The sequence below is a fragment of the Elephas maximus genome, chromosome 21 (assembly GCF_024166365.1).
Source record: "Elephas maximus indicus isolate mEleMax1 chromosome 21, mEleMax1 primary haplotype, whole genome shotgun sequence".
NCBI classification, from domain to species: domain Eukaryota; kingdom Metazoa; phylum Chordata; class Mammalia; order Proboscidea; family Elephantidae; genus Elephas; species Elephas maximus.
In genome coordinates, this window is record NC_064839.1 from 47,705,949 (window position 1) to 47,721,586 (window position 15,638).

Here is a 15,638-nt window from a genome sequence, read left to right on the forward strand (position 1 = left end):
GTGATCTTCTTCCATGAAGATTACATCCTAGAAAACCTGATGGGATAGTTCTACTCTGTCATATGGGGTCACTATGAGTCAAAAATCGACTTGATGGCACACAACAACAACAACGGGGATTAGGACTTGAACATATCTTTTTGAGGGACATAAAACCTCATAATAAGATGCTCAGTGCGGTTGTAGATTTACGTGTATTTTGTGCTGGCTTGGACGAGGTGTGTCCTCCCTTCCAGGCTCCAGTCTCTCTGAGGGCAAGGACCATGTCTGTCTGCTGCATCATGACATCCCCTGGTGCTCAGTGCCATGCTCAGCAACAACCTGGTTGATTGAATGACTGAGAGAAGGAAAGGAGGGTGGAAGTACGTGTGGAAGGGTGCCTTCTGTCTGTCTTATTTTTCTTTGACTCCTTGAACTTCCCGTAAAGATAGTGGATAAGCTTGTTGGTAGATGGTACCACTTGAGGTCAAGTGTGAGAGGTGGAGAGAAAGGCCACCAGGTCCCTGTAGTAAGAAGTAGGAGGATGTCCAGGTGTGGGGCAGCCTGAGGGAGGCTCAGAATCAAGAGTGGGAGGAGAAAGGAAGCAGGAGTTTGAAGAAGAGGGTCATGGGGAAGGCCGGCAGAGGGGCTGGTGGTGTGAGGTGGGGAGTGGGAGGAAGTGAAAAGACATCTGTGGGGGCTGAAAAACCCCAAGTGTGGGTCTGAAGGTGATGAGTGGAGGAGGCAGCAGGAGGGGCAGAGGGAGCCAGAGAAGAACCAGGTGATGCTGAGAAAGAAGGGAGGTTGTGCAAAGGCGAGGCCTCACTTCTGTGGCTGTGTTATCTCACTTCTTCAAGCAGGAAACACGGCCACTGAGCCCCCGCCCCCCGTGCTAGAGTGCACAGCCTGAGAGCGTAGCCTACTTAAAAATAAAGTTGGTCACTTTAGTGACTATGCTCCCTGATGCAAACTCCAACCCATACAGATAAAGCCCCCTTGGCCATCATATCACCATCACCCTTCCCACAAGTGTTTTCTCTTGTTAGCAATTTGGTGGAAGTCTTTCAGGACCCTTTTCCATGCTTTTACGTATGCAAATAACAGGCGTCCCTCCTTCGCAGAATCTAATGCACTCCTGAAAACATGTTGAGAGTGACTTTTTTGGATAGCCATATGTGATGTTATCATATGGGTACAACTGATGATGCATTACCAACTGATCCAAAAACCCAACCCAATTTCCCTAATATTGCTTAACACTCTTAAGTACCTGCAAAAACAGTTCATCATATATTTCTGTATGAATACAGAGCATTTCCAGCAACAAATAACTGATCATTTGATGCTTTCATAAACTCATTACTGGGCACGTTTGCAAAGAGTCTGTAGGATACCGTACGTTACTGCTTCTGAGTTAGGAGTTTCTTCTATCCTCCCATTATCTTGCACTGTAATGGAAATGACGATACAAGAATCTGTTAAAAATACTAAAGGTGTTATTTAAATTGGATCCTGATTGGTAGTTTGCTTGTCAGAAGGGAACACTAGGACTCAGGAAGGACTCCCTAGGGTAGGCGAGACATTTCCAGCAGCGAGAGCACAGGACGTGGTTGTCTCCTGTGCCGGATGACGCACGCTGACTGACATGCTGTCACTGGCACCTGCACCTGAACTCCTGGAGCAGATTTTTGATCTGAATGGTGCGTTTTAGGTTAAAGATATTTACAAGCTGTTAGAATGGCTGTTCAGATAGTGAGAGTTTTCATAGCCGTGGATACCTATGTATAATATGTGCACTCATACTTGTGCACATGGGTGCACAAACATGCAAACACAGACGTATACATCCAGTTTCCTGTTTACGTAAGCTGTCCTGATTTTTTTTCCCATGTCAGTGCATGGAGATCTGCCTCCTCCGTTTTCATAACAGATAGAGTGAGGGGCCGTGTTATTTCTTATATGTGTCCAGCTTTATCCAGTTACATTAGTAACTTAAATAATAATAGCTAACAAATACATAGGATCCTGGGGTGGAGCAAACGGTTAAGTGCTGGGCTACTACTAGCTGAAAGATTGGTGGTTAGAACCCACCCAGAGACAGGCCTGGTGATCTGCTTCTGAAATGTCACGGCCTTGAAAACCCCAGGCTGGAGCAGTTTTGCTGTGTACGTATGGGGTTGCCGTGAGTCAAAACCTACTCGAAGCAACTAACAACAAAAATGACAAGTACATAGAAGTTACTACATATTTGTTAGTTAAAATTGCTGGGCACTGCTTTTTGATTGACACACACGTACAGGCACACTCATTGTAAGCTCACAAGAGCAAAGTGTGGTCTAAGTACTATTATAATTCCTGTGTTCCAGTGGGGGAACAGAAGCATAGAGGCGTGAAATTTGCTGCCCAAAGCCCCCTGCTGGAGTGGGAGGACTGGAACTCAAACCCAGGCAGTCTGGCTCCAGAGTGCATCCTTTAATCCCCAGGCCATACTGATTCTCATGACTTTGGTGGTCCTTGTGAACATTTGAGTTTGAGACCCCAGCGGTAGTATTTTATTTCAATCTGCAGGTCAGAAAGGTGGTTTTGAATTCACTTGGTTGAGTGCAATGGGCCTCTCTCTATCCTCATCCCCCACACCCCTGCTGATGGAGGGATCATCACTCAGCGAGATGCCCCTGCGTGATGCAAGATCAAGTGCTGGGCACTTCAACAGAAATGCCCAACGGGCCTCCTGGCTTTGCTGATTACCAAATAGCAAACCACCACCGGTGAAGAGGGACTTCCTTCCTGCCTTTTTGGGGCTCCTGGTAACCAAGGGGATGTTCCAGCATGGGCAGCCCTCTGGTGGCGTCTGGAGCTTGCTCACTGGAAGGGCCTGGGAAGTGGTAGTATAACAGCTGTGAAGGGCTTGGTGACGGCTCCATCCCCTTCTCAAGGAGGTGGTCCCAGCCACAGGGCCCAGTGAACACAGGTGACATTTCCTCCTCTGGGCACCATCCCTGGCCTGGGTGAAAGGCCAGACAGCTCCATGACATGATGAGGGCATTACTCCTGCAGCCCTGACGGTGTTCTCAAGAGAGGACTGATTTCTATTCCCAAGGGGATGAAAAAGACATATCCACACAAAAACTTGTACACAGATGTTCACAGCAGTGTTATTCGCAATATCCAAAAGGTGGAAATAACCCAAAAGTCCATCAATGGACAAACGGATAAACAAAGTGTGGTGCAGCCATACAGTGGAACATTATTCAGCCATAAAAAGGAATGGAGCCCTGATACATACCACAGCACGGATGAACCTTGAAAACGTTAAGCCAAGTGAAAGAAGCCAGACATAAAAAACCGCATATTATATGATTGCATTTATATGAAATGTCCAGAATAGGCAAGTCTATTCAGAAAGTAGATTAGTGGTTGCTTAGGGATTTAAAAAAAAAAAAAAATTTTTTTTTTTTTTTTAGGGATGAGGGTGATTAGGGGATAGGGGAAGGATAGCTAAAGAGTGTAGGGTTTCTCTTTGAGGTGTTGAGAATATTCTAAAATTGACTGTGGTGCTATGTGACATATCGGTGAATATGTCAAAAACCACTGAATTGTGTACTTTAAAGGGGTGAACTATATGGTATATGTGAACTATATCTCAAAAAAAATTTGTTATATTAGAGAGAGAAAACCATAATTCCAGAGCCACCTCTGACCCAAGATACTTTTGGGAGTACAGAATGTGAAGGGGTAGTAATACACGGTCCCATCTCCATGTAGCAGCTCTCCGCTGAGGACCCCAGAGAAGATATTCTCTTCAGCAACCAGGAATTGCCCAGATCCCATCGTGTTTCCACCTAAACTAGTCCAAATACAGGGGCTTTCACCCCTCCAGAGTTCTGATCCCTGTGTCCCTGTGGGGGTAGCACAGACATTACGGAATTAGTAACCTGATGTAGCAGAGTCTGTCTGGCCGACCCTGATGGCTGTAGCATGGATGTGAACACCTGCAAGCCTCTGCCTGAGGGCTGGAGATGAATGCCTCAGAAGTGGATGAAGACCCCAGCACCCTCTGAGCCATGCTCTACACTGCCTCCAAGACTCCTCCAAGAGGATTACGTTCCAGTTGCCCTTGGGGGTAACTGGCTTGATAACAATCCCTTTATTGGCTTCTTCCCATCCCTGTCTCACTCCACACACCCCCTGCTGGTGTTTCCTGGTCTCATCACCCAGATAAACTCCTTGCATTCAGAATTCTTGTCTCAGAATCTACTTCTGGGGGTAGCCCAAAACCAAGACACCTGAGAAACTGAATTCCTTATTCCATGGATATTTGAGTTTCTGCTGTGAGCCTGGCTCTGATGTAGGTGGTGGTAAGGCTCCAGTTGTAAGCAAGACAAACACAATCCCTGTTCTCCCAGGGCTTAAAGGAGGAGAGAGCAGATAGATATACAAGTAAACAAATATAAAATTACAAATAGTGATTAGTGCTAGCAAGGAACTTTATAGGCTGCAGATCTAAAAATAATAGGGTGGATCAGTGGAGAGGGGTGAATAAGGAAGGCTGTGTTGAGAAGTTCTTTAAGTGAGATGTGATGTGGGCAGGGGCCAGCTGTGTGTGTGTGTGTGTATGAGTCTGCCTTGTCTGGGTGGCTTGGCTGTCTCTATTTGTGTCTGGGTGTCCCTGTTTCTCTTCTACCCTGTTTGTTGGTGTCTCTGTGTGTGTCTGTTCACATCTGTGTCTTTGCCTCCCTCTTTTCTCTGTACCCCACCCCGTCCCATCTCCAGTTCTGTCCCTGTCTGTCTCTATCTCTCCTTGTCTGTCTTCTTTTAACAGCTGTTTATTGAGCCCCACTATGTGCCAACCACTCTTCCAGATGTGGGGACAAAGTGGCAAGGAAAGAGCATGATTTTTACCCCCGTGAAGCTTATAGTCTAGGGGAAAGAGATCCAGTAAGCCACAGATCCACTCTATAACACTTGTCTCTGTTGAGTACTGTGGAGGAGAGGTGCATGGTATGCAGGTTGATAGTGATTGAAGTGACCCTAGAAGGGAGAAGTTGGAGCTGCCAGGCTGAGAGCACTCCTGGCAAAGCCAACAGCATATGCTAATGTCCTGTGGTAGGTGAGTATGACCCACTCACAGGCTGGGTGAGGGCCAGTGAGGCTGGGCCCTGGAGAGCGAGGGTTTGTGGTTGAGCCTGGTGGGTCAGTGGGTCAGAGCACCCTGGGCCTTGGTTCTTAGTCCTAACAGCAGTGAGATGCCACTGGGAGGCTTGAAGCCAAGGAGTGGCAGAAGCATATTCGGATTTCATAAGGATGACTCTGGGACAAGTGTTGCTGTCAGGGGAGGCTACTGTAGTAGACCAAAGCAAGAGATAATGGTGGCTGGGATTATAGCATTGGCCATGGGGGATGAAGTTGGTAGGTTCAAGAGCAATTTAGAAAGTAGAATTGGTAAGACTTGGTGGTTGCCTGAAGGTAATGCTAATATTTTGTGAAGACTTTTCTTTAGTTATGTTCATGTGTCAGGTTTTTATTAGAATTTGGCAGCAAGGGAAAAAAAAAAGAAGCCCACAGTAGATCAGTTCAAAGATTCACTTTTTAAGATATGGGATAAGAAAATACTCATTGTCAGACTGGTTAGAAAAAGAAAAGAATGTTTGTTAAATCCACTAGACTCTTCATGTGTGTGCGTGTGTGCAAGGATTCATTTGTTTAACAATAATGGGACCCCCCCGTACACATTACACTGCAGCTGTATACTAACAATACAGTGTGGACAACCCCCAAGCCCAGTGCATTTGAGTCATTCTCTTTAATTATTGCCGTTGTTAGTTGCCATTGAGCCAGGCTCTGACTCATGGCAACCCCATGCACAACAGAACGAAATGTTGCCAGTTCTTGCACCATCCCTATGATTGGTCGTGGGTCAGATCGTTAGGATCCATAGGGTTTTCGCTGGCTGATTTTCAGAAGTACATTGCCAGGCCTTTCTTCCTAGCCATCTAAGTCTAGAAGTTCAGCTGAAACCTACTCAGCATCATAGCAGCACATTAGCCTCCAGTGACAGGTGGGTGGCAGCTGCTCATGAGGTGCACTAGAGCCACTAGACTCTTGACTGACAGCTGGGTGGGCGAGTAGCTAATTTTTGAAGAACAAGCCTCAGTGCCATGAAAGCTGTTGGGTAATTGCGAAAGTTGTTAAATCAGCAGTGCTAATTTTCTCCCAGGAGTTGTGAATTTTAACACACATAAAGGGACTGTCACCTCCCCCCCAGGATGTTTTTTTCTGTCTCTTCTTTCTTCTTTGGAGGAAGAGAGTTGAATTTGAAATAAAGATAAAGAGAGGCGGTAAAGAAGGCTCCCCGGGAAAGACGAGGACAGGGAACTATGCAGCACCCCACCAGGATTAGAAATACATCCTCTTCCCTACCACACCAATAATAGAGGCACCCATATCATGAAGTGATTTTTTTAAAAACCTTTTATTTTGAAATAAATTTAGACTTACATAAAACCAAAAAACCAAACCCACTGCTGTTGAGTTGATTCCAACTCATGGTGACCCCATGTGTTATAAACAGTAGAAGTGCCCTGTAGGGTTTTCTTGGCGTAGTCTTTATGGAAGCAGATCACCAGGCCTTTTATCTGAGGTGTCGCTGGGTGGGTTCAAACAACCAACCTTTAGGTTAGCAGTCAAGTGCAACAGGTGTTGCAAAAGTAATACGGAGTTTCTGTGTGCTGTTATCCAGCTTCCCCAAGTGATAACATCTTTCATAACCATGGTACAGTTATCCAAACCAGGATATTGGTGCACTACTGTTAGTTAAACTACAGAACTTAATTGGTTTTTACTGTTTTTTATATATGCTCGTTGTTTTGTTTTATAAAGTAATGTGTAGTTCTGTAAAATTTTATTACATGTATAGATTTTATAACCACCACAACACACAGGATACAGAACAAACACTGTCTAAAGTCGTTTCACGTTGCTTCATGAGTATCATCCCCAAACTATATTCAAGTTAGCTAGATCCGTGATAAAAAGACAGGAAGCTTTTAGTTCATTCCATCTTCTCTTCGCACTCTTTCCCCTATGCCAGACCTTCTTAATGGTTAGGTCCAGAATAAAACATCCTATTAGTTAAAGCAGATCACAGAGATAGTCCAGATTCAAGGGTAGCTGACCGCATAAAGCATGGACACTGGGAGGGGTTGTCTGTTGGGGCTACCAAAGTAACAGTCCACACTCTCCATTCTTTCTCAGTAGGCGATGTGGTCCCCCACATCCTAGTGACCATCCCTACCCTGGGCCCTGCCGTTTTTATTTTTAGTGGTTATTCAGTGCCCCCCTCTACCTACCGCCCCTTGAACTGAGTCTGAGAGCGCTCGTAGCCCTTGGAACTCAAGGTAAAAGATCATCAAGGTCCAGCTTTCATAGGACAGTTGGAGCAATTACCATGGAGCCTCCTTTCTGTCTCTTGATTTGGTGGAAGAGTCTTTGTCTCTTAACTCTTGAGTTGTGTTATAAAAGGCCTTTGTCCTAGTTTAGAATGTGTCAATCTTAGGAAGGGGGTGGGGGAAACCCCAAGCCCTTTATACCCCAGTAGCTCGTGGGGTAGTGGCAGATACCTGGGCAGGCTCTGTGGCCTTCTGTCCACTTCCAGCAGGAGCGGGCCCTGGGCTAGAGTGGGGAACCAGATGTAGAAGTGGTCTTGTGGGTCTCTTCTGGGACAGGGAAGCAGCCCAGCTGTGTATGGAACAGAGGTGAGTGGCCACATTCTCAGGTGGAGTGAAGGCTGGCTTCTAATTGGTCGATTATGTTTTCCTTTCAGTGGATATCATGGAAATAAAGGAGATCCGCCCAGGGAAAAGCTCCAAGGACTTTGAGCGTGCAAAAACAGTCCGCCAGAAAGAAGACTGCTGCTTCACCATTTTCTATGGCACCCAGTTTGTCCTCAGCACACTAAGTTTAGCAGGTGGGTGCATGTGTCTTGTGCGTTTGCTCTGTGTTTTGGTTTCCTTCCTAGGAAGTCCTCTCAAATCAGGATGCTCTCATCCCACCTGCCTCCCCCTGTGTTTGGGGCTTCATGGCTTTGAATCCCAGCCCTGCCACTTTGTAGCTGTGTGCCTTTGGGCGAGGCACTTAACCTCTCTGAAGTACAGTGTCCTCAATTGTAAAATGGGGTGGAGAATAATACCTGCCTCATCAGGATTCTGGGAAGTGTATGTTAAGTGCCTGCCTGGTTCATGTTAAAAGCTTAATGGTGGTTAGATAGTGTCACTACTGTAGGCCAGGCTGTGTTGGAGGAACAATGTAGCCCTCCTTCCTCCCGCAGACATTACACAGCAAACTTGACATTGATTCAAAGGAACTGTCCTGAAATCTCATATCAAACACATGTGCACAGATACACTTGTGTGTACATGTACACACACACTTACACCCGCATCTGTACACACATGCACATACACGCACACACACGCGTGCACAATCATGCACGTATACATGCACACATACACACACGTGCACATGCACGTGCATACATATCTGGAAGTGAGTTCTGGCCATCCTTGAGATTCCACCAAGAAGTAAAAGAGGCCTCAGAGAGCTTTGAACAAGTATGAAAAAGTACAGGCCCTTTGCTCAGGGGCAGAAGCTTGCACCGACCTTCAGGCCCAGTTTTAGAATTTATTGCGTAGGAGCATACATACAATCATGATTAATGAGAGAGAAAATAATTACTATTAAAAGCAGATGAAAGGGGGCAAAAGGGTGAAAGTTTACCAGTGTGGGGACATTTAGTTTAGGGTCGGATAGCTCTCGTTTATCTAATTTCTCATTCATCCCGTCATCAAGCATCTTTTGAGCACATGCTCTGTGCTAGGTTATGCCAGGTGTCAGTGGGGCTGTGACAGTGCCTAAGACCCAGTTTCTGCCTTTAAGGGGCTCTCAGTCTGCTAGGGGAGAGAGACGAGTAGGCCGGAGATCACAGTGCACTGTGACAAGGTTGTATTCCAAGCATGATACAACGAGCTGTAGGCATACAGAGCGCCTTATTCCAGGGAAGCCTCTGCAGAAGAGGTGACTTTTAAACTGGGCTTTGAGGCATCCATAGGAGTTGGAAGGAAGGAGGGAGGGCAGTCCAGGCAGGGGGGCCGCCTGGTATGTGTAAGGACACAGAGGGGGGAAATAGTGAGCTGGGGGTAGGAAGTGCTGGATACATGTCTATTGCATGGTGTGTAAATGGGGGGTGGTGGAGATGAGGCAGAGCAGAGAGAGGCCCGTGAACCCACCTGCAGGCTGAGCCCTGGCCACTGTTCTTGGGAAGGAAACTGGAGAGCCTAAGGCTTAGAGCCCAGGATGCCAGCTGTGGTGTCTGTTCCAATGTGGGGCACTTCTTCGAGGAGCTAGAGCCCTGGAGATGGGCAAGACCTAGATTCAGATCTCACCTCTGCCAACTGGTGGCTCTGGGACAAATCTCTGTCCTTCTGAGCTTAGTTTCCCCCTCTTCCACATGGGGAGAACAAGAGCACTAACCTCAGAGTGTTGTTGTGAGAACTAGCACGGTACCTGGTGTTTAGATGTCTGATAACTTTTTGAGGTGTGTGCACTGCTAACTCCAGTATACTAATGAGGAAATAGAGGGGTTAAGTAACCTACTGAAAGTCACACAGCCAGGAAGTGGTGCCATCAGATTTGAGCGATGGCCCTACTTGGCCAGATGCCAAGCTCTTACCCACTGTGTTTTGTTCCAGCCCTCTCCCTAGCAGAGCAGGCCTTCCTGCCATGGCTGGAAATGGAAAATACTGATGGCTGCTCAGGATTGGGATGCAAATTATCTCAGGTCCTGCCTCTCATCCACAGCACAGGGCTAAAAGCTAAAACTCTTTAAGAGAAAAAGGAAAGCTCCGAATTGGTGGTTCTCAACTGTGGTGGACAGAATAATCCCATATCCCCAGCCTATGGTGTCCACGTTCTAATTCCTGGAACTTGTAACTTTGTTACCTGACATAGCCAAAGGGACTTTGCAGATGTGATGAAGTTAAGGATATGCAATGGGAGATTGCCCTGGATTATCCAGGTGGGCCCAGTGTAGTCACAAGAGTCCTAATAAGAGGGAGGCAGGAGAGTCAGTATCAGAGAAGGAACTGTGAGCAGAGTGATATGAGGCTGTGCGCCAAGGATGAGGGCAGCTACTAATTGGAAGAGGTAAGAAAACAGTCTTCCCCAGAGCCTTAGAAGGAACACAGCCCTGCTGACCCATTTTAGACGTCTGATGCACGGAACTTTAAGAGGATAAATCTGTGTTGCCTTAAGCCACTGAGCTTGTGTTCATTTGTTACAGCAGCAAGTGGAAACTGATGCACCCAACTTGGCTGCCCACTGGTACCACCTGGGGGAGTTTATACTTCTTGCTGTTTCTCTCCCCTCCAAGGATTCTGATTTAATTGCTCTGGGTGGGACCTAGATGTGGGTGTTTCAAAAGCACCCCCAGGTCATTCTCAGCAAGGAGAAGGAGAACTTGAAAACCCCTGCATCAAAGGCTGGGTTCTGGTTCCTCATGTGTTTTATTCATGGAGTCAGTGTGCACAGTGGTTAAGAGGATGGACTCTGATTTGAAATCCTGTGTCTGCCACTTGTGGGCTGTGTAACCCTTGGACACGTCCCGTAACTCATCTGAGGCTTGGTTTCTTCACATGTTAAATGGGGATAATGCTAGTACCTCTCTCATGGGCTTGTCAGGATTAGATCCATTAATGTAGGAAAAACACTTAGAATGGTGTCTAACATATAGTACGTGCTCAAAATATGTTAGCCGCTATTCTATAATAACAACAACCATGATGATGATGATGATGATAATTTTCGCCACCACCACTCCTAGCCAATTTACTTTGGCAAAAGAAATAAACCCGTATGTCACCCCTGCCATAGAAATTCATCAGGATTATGTGGCCTCGTCTCAGACCAAAAGCAGGTTCTTTAGAGTCATGAGGAGACCCTGGGTGGTGCAAACGGTTAACACAAAACGTTGGCGGTTTGTCTACCCAGAGGAGCCTCAGAAGATAGGCCTGGCAATCTGCTTCTGAAAAATCAGCCATTGAAAACCCTATGGAGCACAGTTCTACCCTGACACACATGGGGTCGCCATGAATTGGACTGAACTCGACTGCAACTGGTTACTGGTAGAGTCTTGCGGGCACGAAGGCGATGCCTTCATTGGTGCCCTCCTGAAGAAGTACAAACCAGCAGAGACTTCTCCCATCCCTATGGGCTGCATGGGGCTGGGGAAGGCCAGGACACAGAGGTCTCGAAGCGAGCTCTGCCCAGGGTTTAACCCAGCATCTCTGTTCCCACTCACCTCTCCAGCGGACTCTAAGGAGGATGCAGTTAAGTGGCTTTTGGGCTTGAAGATCTTACACCAAGAAGCAATGAGCGCCTCCACACCCACGGTTATTGAGAGGTACTTGGCTTTGGGCGGTTTATCAATGTATTCCACTCACTCATGTATTTATTCTGCTCCCTTTAGCCAGCAGGGGCTAAGGAAAGAAAAATGGAGCACTTTATCCTTCAACCTCACTGAGTGTCCTCTATGCAGCTGGTGCTCAGTAGTGGCTGTGGACCCTCCATTCTCAACTAGGAAAGAGCCTCTCTCTTTGCTAAGACTTAGCCTTACCTTATTGGGGTGAGCAGTGCGTTGAAGCTGAGACAGAAGACTCCACTGTTAGGTGTTTGAGTGGGAAACGGAGGGCTTCCTTCTTAAAGATTTCGTAAGGGATTAAGACAGTGTGTCCAAGGACAGTCAGACATGGGCGTCTGGGTTTTTCTACCTGTCACTCCATCATGATTCAGGCCTTCTCACAGAACTGTTTCTTCGATGTCTAGATGGTACTTGTGGGTGAATTACTTTTTCCCCCAATAAACCAAAGCCCTCCAGTTTGTACCAATTTTCATTTTTTTGGTGAGGGCGGGGGGATTAACGAGTATCACCAGAAAGAACTGCCAAGTTAAAGAACCCTGGCCTTTTCAAGTTGAAAGGGGCCATCTCAGCTCAGCTAGGGGACTTCCAACCACGAGGAAAAGAACAGCTTCTCAAGCTACTCTGGTGAGAAAGTTGGGAAACTTCCTCTCTTCCAGTTTCCTTGTCCCCTGTCCCACAGAATTTATTTAGACTAGTGCTGTTTCCTAACTTTTTCCTTCTTTTTGGTCTTTACTCTCTTCCCAGTTGGCTGAGAAAGCAGATTTATTCTGTGGATCAAACCAGGAGAAACAGGTAAGATTAGTTCACATTTCTTGCAGTCTTCTTTTAATTATTTTGGACTCAGATTTTTATTTACAGTAAAACCTGTGAAAGTCAGAACCTGTGTAAGGCAGAAACTTGTCAGAGAAGGAAAACTCCAATATTTTCCACTAAAACAAGTGATAGAAAAGTGGTAAGACTGTACTTGTCAAAGACAGAGAACTTGTCAGACCCAGAAAAACAAGGCAACCCCATCGAGCTCTGGCTCTCACTGGTTTTGTACTTGTTGAAATGTTCTGAGGGAGATGGAGTATGTTTTGTGGTGTGGGCAAGGCCCTGATGAGGTCAGATTTGACCTACAAAGTACAGATGCTGTGCTCAGTGCTGGCGCTTGGCGGTGACAAACCGTCCGCTCCTGTGGAGCCTCTATTCTAATAGACGCTCGGGGCGAGCTGCAGAGGCGACATCTGTGCCTTGGGGCACTGAGCCCTCCTCCTTCAGTCCTTCACAGATATTTCAGTACCTTCCATGTCCCGCCTTCACCATGATGCCTGCCTCCTGGAGCTTACTGTGTTGTAGAAGCAAGATTGACCTAAAGAAGCAAATCCCATGGCAGAGAGATGTTTATAAGAACTAGCAGACACAACAGGGGCACTGTGATGACATGTAATTGTGTTTACTTGCCTTTTTCATTTAACAGTATGTCTTGGGAGGTTCCCTTTCAGCACACAGAGCTCCACGCCAGACCTCCTTAAGACGTGTGATTTTTCTTGGATCAGTGCAGTGTAATTTCTGAAATCATTTCCTTATTGATGGCCATAGAGTTGTTCCCAGTCATGTATTATTGTTAGGAATAATGCTGCTATGAACACCATTGGGCCTACTTTTTTGTAAACTTGTGTGACACTATGAGTGGGAAACGTTCTTAGAAGTGGAATACCAGCAGCGAATGGGTTTATGGTCTAACATTTTGGTAGATAGCGGTGGTAACCATTTATTTCTACAAGTGGTACAATAGGGCACCCACTTCCCTATCCCTAATCATGTTTCCTGAAGGAAAACAAAGGAGCAACGGAAGCAAAGGGAAGACACCAGGCAGCAGAAGGCAGGCTCTGAATGGGTCCAGCTCCGGGAATGCCTAACTCTCAGGTGTTTTACTTGGCCCCAGCACCCTGCATCACCCATCACGATCTCTAGAGGCAAAAATGGTAGCAGCTGATGTTTGTTGAGAACAGTATTCCCAGACTTTGACCTTTGTTAATCTGATGGGTGAGAAATAACAGTGCATTTTTGTTTAAATTTGCATTTCTTTACTTATGAGTAAGGTTGAATGTCTTTATATCTGTTCTTGCTTAAGATAACGTCTGTATCATATGTGAGGCAACAGCCAAACTCCACCAGCTCTCCTCTTGTTTTTCTGGAAATCTTTTCACCTGGAAGATGCCTTTGTGTCTGGCCAGTATCCTCCATCACTTGTTGATGGTAGAATTTGGGGCCTCAATGGTATCTTCTACGTACACCCAACAGGATGATTTGGGAATATTAACCATGAAGTGGTTATAAGTTTGGCAATGTGGTTGAGTCGGTTGGTAGCTTATTCCATGTTTTTCTGTCCATCTACCTTTCCCTTCTTCTTCTTTCCATCAGACATTCATTTCCTAGTGCCACATCCTTGGCTACGCTCTGGTGCTGAGGTGGATCCCATGAGGTCCCTGTGCTGGAGGGTTTTTACACACTGATCTCTTTTAGCCCCAGTGGTGGCACTTCCCATTATGTTTGCCTTCTCTATGGCTTATGGGTGACTAATGGTTGAGACTGGCAGTGATGGCAGACGGAGCCATCCTGGGCACCGCTCTCTACTTGGCGGCAGGACGGGGTTAGTGAGCTGGTTCCAAAGTCAGCTTTTCCCTCTTAATGTTAAGCAGTGGGAGGCTCTGTCTTGCTCAGAATGAATTCCTGCATCTTTCCATTGGCTGTCCAGAGCCTACCACAGAGAGGAAGCCCTGTTTCTGAATCTAATTCCTTGTTGGTTGTCACTAGGCTTTCTCTCCCACCCTTCCAGTGGGTGGAGCCCCGCTAATCTGTCAACATGTGGAAAATCCCACCTTTCCCGTGGTTCTTTGAGGCTTGGAGAGAGTTTTTCAGAAGGAACTTGGACCAAGTGCCAATGAAAGGGCGAACAACTTCTGTTCTGCCAATTTTCCCTCCTTTTCCTGTCACCCACGACTAATCGTGTTTCCTGAAGGAAAACAAAAGAGCAACTAAAGCGAAGGAAAGACGCAAGGCAGCAGGAGACAGGCTGTAAGTGGGCCGCTGGGGGACTGCCCAGTCACAGGTGTTTTCCTTGGCCCCAGCACCCTGCTTCACCCATCACAACCTCTAGAGGCAAAAGTGGGAGCAGCTGATGGTTGTTGAGAACTTACTTTATAGCAGGCACTCCAGGCAGCAGTCTCAGGCTTGACTCATTTTATACATGAGGACGCTGAGTCCCAGAGAAGTTAAGTAATTTGTCCAAAGCAACCAAGCTTGTCAGGGATGGATTCAGGGTTGGTAGGCACACCTATCACTACTTTATGTTGCTTTTCCTTTTTTAAAATTAAAAAAAAAAAATTATTGCTTTGTTTTTTATTTTTTACACTGCACGAAGTTATTCTTATTTTTTTATTGTACTTTACAGAGCAAACTAGTATCTCATTAAACAATTAGTACACATATTGTTTTGTGACATTGGTTGCCAACCCCACAACGTGTCAACACTCTCCTCTTGTTGACCTTGGGTTCCTCATTACCAGCTTTCCTGTCCCTCGTGCCTTCTCATCCTTGCCCTTGGGATGGTTGCTTTGTTTTTAAATTGTGCTATAGAAAGGTAGGGAAATACAGCAGTCTTTCTTTCCCTACCTTGACCAATCACCTTATAGTTTTAATTCTTATTCAGCAAACCTCCTAAGCACTATACAACCTTTTATTTTTTATTTTTACACCTCTATTTATTGTTTTCTTTAAAAAAAAAAGTACATGGACTTTATTTTTAATTATGAAAGTAGCTCACGTTCGCTGTGGAATAATTTGGAAATACTGAAAACTGGGAGAAAGAAAAGGACCATCTGTGTACATTCAAATGTCCAGCACTGTTTTTTAGGTAGATTCTCAGCCTCAGATTTTATTTATTTGTTTGTTTACTTTATTAAGGTATATATATCTGATCTTATATATTCATCTCCTTTTAATAAAATAATTAAAAAAAAATTTAGATTTACAGGAAAGTTGTGAAGACAGCATGAGAGTTCCTGTATACCCTGCACCCAATTCCCCTAATGTTAACATTTTACATTACTGTGGTACCTTTGTCAAAACTTAGAAGCCAACATGGATACATTACTATTAACTAAACTCCAGACTTTATTTGGGTGTCACCAGTTTTTCCACC

General features: G+C 45.8%; 1 protein-coding gene across 3 annotated transcripts in view; it reads left to right on the forward strand.

Annotated features, from left to right (window-relative positions):
• PLCG2 (phospholipase C gamma 2) overlaps window positions 1-15,638 on the forward strand; it is a 227,918-nt gene that overhangs the window by 78,672 nt on the left and 133,608 nt on the right. For all 3 annotated transcript variants that reach the window (XM_049865038.1, XM_049865039.1, XM_049865037.1), the window contains exons 3-5: window positions 7,802-7,945; window positions 11,341-11,434; window positions 12,197-12,244. In XM_049865038.1, the coding sequence (XP_049720995.1) occupies window positions 7,802-7,945; window positions 11,341-11,434; window positions 12,197-12,244 (286 nt within the window). The remainder of the gene's footprint in view (window positions 1-7,801; window positions 7,946-11,340; window positions 11,435-12,196; window positions 12,245-15,638) is intronic.